General features: G+C 48.6%; 1 protein-coding gene across 1 annotated transcript; it reads right to left on the bottom strand.

The window, feature by feature from the left end:
* Positions 1–264: 264 nt before the first annotated feature.
* LOC133319306 (uncharacterized) lies at positions 265–1418 on the bottom strand. The gene is made up of 2 exons (XM_061523267.1): positions 1038–1418; positions 265–996 (listed from the first exon to the last, which is right to left on the bottom strand). The coding sequence occupies exons 1-2, from the start codon at positions 1416–1418 to the stop codon at positions 265–267; spliced, it is 1113 nt and encodes a 370-aa protein (XP_061379251.1).
* Positions 1419–2168: the final 750 nt, after the last annotated feature.

Genomic DNA, 2168 nt, shown 5'->3' with positions numbered 1-2168 from the left:
ATAAATCTTAGTGCTAATTATAAGATAAAATAACATTTAAAATAATATATGCGTTTGTCAAAAGTATATGTACATGTATAACAAAAGAAAACAAAGAAAGATTATTTACATTAATTAGTTATGGCTGCTGGTGCACGTCCAGTGACAGCCAAAGTGTCACAGTGTGACAGTGATTTGTATTTACAACATGTTAATAATTAGTTATATACATAATTTTTAGTTGAGATGGAGCAAGAAAGAAACGGAAAAGAATTTACATTGAGATTAAGTGTTGTTAAAAGCTTTGAGGTGGTTGATAATGTATTCGGAAAATTTGATAAAAGATATGGTAGCTTCTTTGTCCTCCAGAAGGGAGGCCATGTTGAACGGAGAGACCCCGGCGTGGCTGCAGATAATCTGGTGGTCGGATCTCGGAGCGATGAACCGCGGGCAGTCCTCGAGCACGTGACCCATTGACTGCACCGTGGTGCCATCGCACGGACAGACAGCATCCTCCGTGACCTTAACCCTGTGTAAATATTGCTTTGTGTAGGCGTGTCCTGTAAGTGTCTGGGTAAGTGTGAATGTGTTGTGAGCAAGTGAGTGTAATTTAATGATGTGTTTAATTGTAGGGAGGTGTTGTTTAGTGTGTTGTCCTTGTGGCTCGCTCTCGTATCGAGACTGCCAGACTGAGGCGTGGAGTGATCGTGTATAGTGTTTTATAAAGGTGATGGGAAATTGTGTGTAGTCCGGGGCTTTGTGGAGCTTAGCCGCCCGCTTGGCAGCGGTGTCTGCAGCCTCATTCCCCACTATGCCCACGTGGGCCTTGACCCACGCGAACTCGATGGACCCGGACGTGTGGTGTACTGTCGAGTGTATTTTCGCAACCAAGGGGTGTGTGTTGCTGCGGTTCTGGATGGCGAGAATGGCAGCGCTGCTATCTGAATAAATAACCGTGCTTGTATGTTGGTTGGAAGAGGCCCATTCGCAAGCTTTGAGGATGGCTAGAAGCTCAGCCTGGAAAACAGTACAACTGTTGTGGAGCTTGAACTTCTTACTGACAGGATTGCGTCCTCGATCATAGCTGACGAAGGCCGCCCCGACCGTACCATCCTCAAGTTTGCTCCCATCGGTGAAGGTGTGGGTGGTGTTAGGGTGAGCTCTTGACTGAAATTCCTGGACCTCGTTTGGGTCCAGAACGTGTGTGAGTCGTATGTATGTCTGAGGGCTGGATGAAGGAGAAGATGTGGAGGAGTTGGAGACTCCAGTGTGATGTGAGCCGGAAGTAGTGGGGACGAGCCGGTGAGGCGCGTAACTTCGACCCGGTTCGCCTCTTTGACCTTAAGATCCAGGGGGGTGAACAGGGCGAGTGCGAGAGCAGCAGAGGTGGACACTGTCCTAAATCCTCTGATGGCCTTTAGGGCGAAGGCTCTCTGCATAGACAGGAGTTTCTTCCTCACGCACTTCTTATCGGCCACATGTCCCCACACTCCGGCTGCGTATGTAATGAAGGTAGGTAGGTAGGTAGGTAGGTAGGTAGGTAGGTAGGTAGGTAGGTAGGTAGGTAGGTAGGTAGGTAGGTAGGTAGGTAGGTAGGTAGGTAGGTAGGTAGGTAGGTAGGTAGGTAGGTAGGTAGGTAGGTAGGTAGGTAGGTAGGTAGGTAGGTAGGTAGGTAGGTAGGTAGGTAGGTAGGTAGGTAGGTAGGTAGGTAGGTAGGTAGGTAGGTAGGTAGGTAGGTAGGTAGGTAGGTAGGTAGGTAGGTAGGTAGGTAGGTAGGTAGGTAGGTAGGTAGGTAGGTAGGTAGGTAGGTAGGTAGGTAGGTAGGTAGGTAGGTAGGTAGGTAGGTAGGTAGGTAGGTAGGTAGGTAGGTAGGTAGGTAGGTAGGTAGGTAGGTAGGTAGGTAGGTAGGTAGGTAGGTAGGTAGGTAGGTAGGTAGGTAGGTAGGTAGGTAGGTAGGTAGGTAGGTAGGTAGGTAGGTAGGTAGGTAGGTAGGTAGGTAGGTAGGTAGGTAGGTAGGTAGGTAGGTAGGTAGGTAGGTAGGTAGGTAGGTAGGTAGGTAGGTAGGTAGGTAGGTAGGTAGGTAGGTAGGTAGGTAGGTAGGTAGGTAGGGGTAGGTAGGTAGGTAGGTAGGTAGGTAGGTAGGTAGGTAGGTAGGTAGGTAGGTAGGTAGGTAGGTAGGTAGGTAGGTA

The sequence above is a fragment of the Danaus plexippus genome, chromosome 2 (assembly GCF_018135715.1).
Source record: "Danaus plexippus chromosome 2, MEX_DaPlex, whole genome shotgun sequence".
Classification (NCBI taxonomy): Eukaryota; Metazoa; Arthropoda; class Insecta; order Lepidoptera; family Nymphalidae; genus Danaus; species Danaus plexippus.
Note: the sequence above shows the minus strand (reverse complement) of the source record. Positions and strands in the feature narration are given on the sequence as shown.

Coding starts and splice junctions, on each gene's coding strand:
- LOC133319306 (XM_061523267.1), bottom strand. CDS start 1,418: ATGCAGAGAGCCTTCGCCCTAAAGGCCATCAGAGGATTTAGGACAGTG. Junction 997..1,037: donor TCGAGGACGCAATCCTGTCA/GTAAGAAGTTCA, acceptor ACTGTTTTCCAG/GCTGAGCTTCTAGCCATCCT.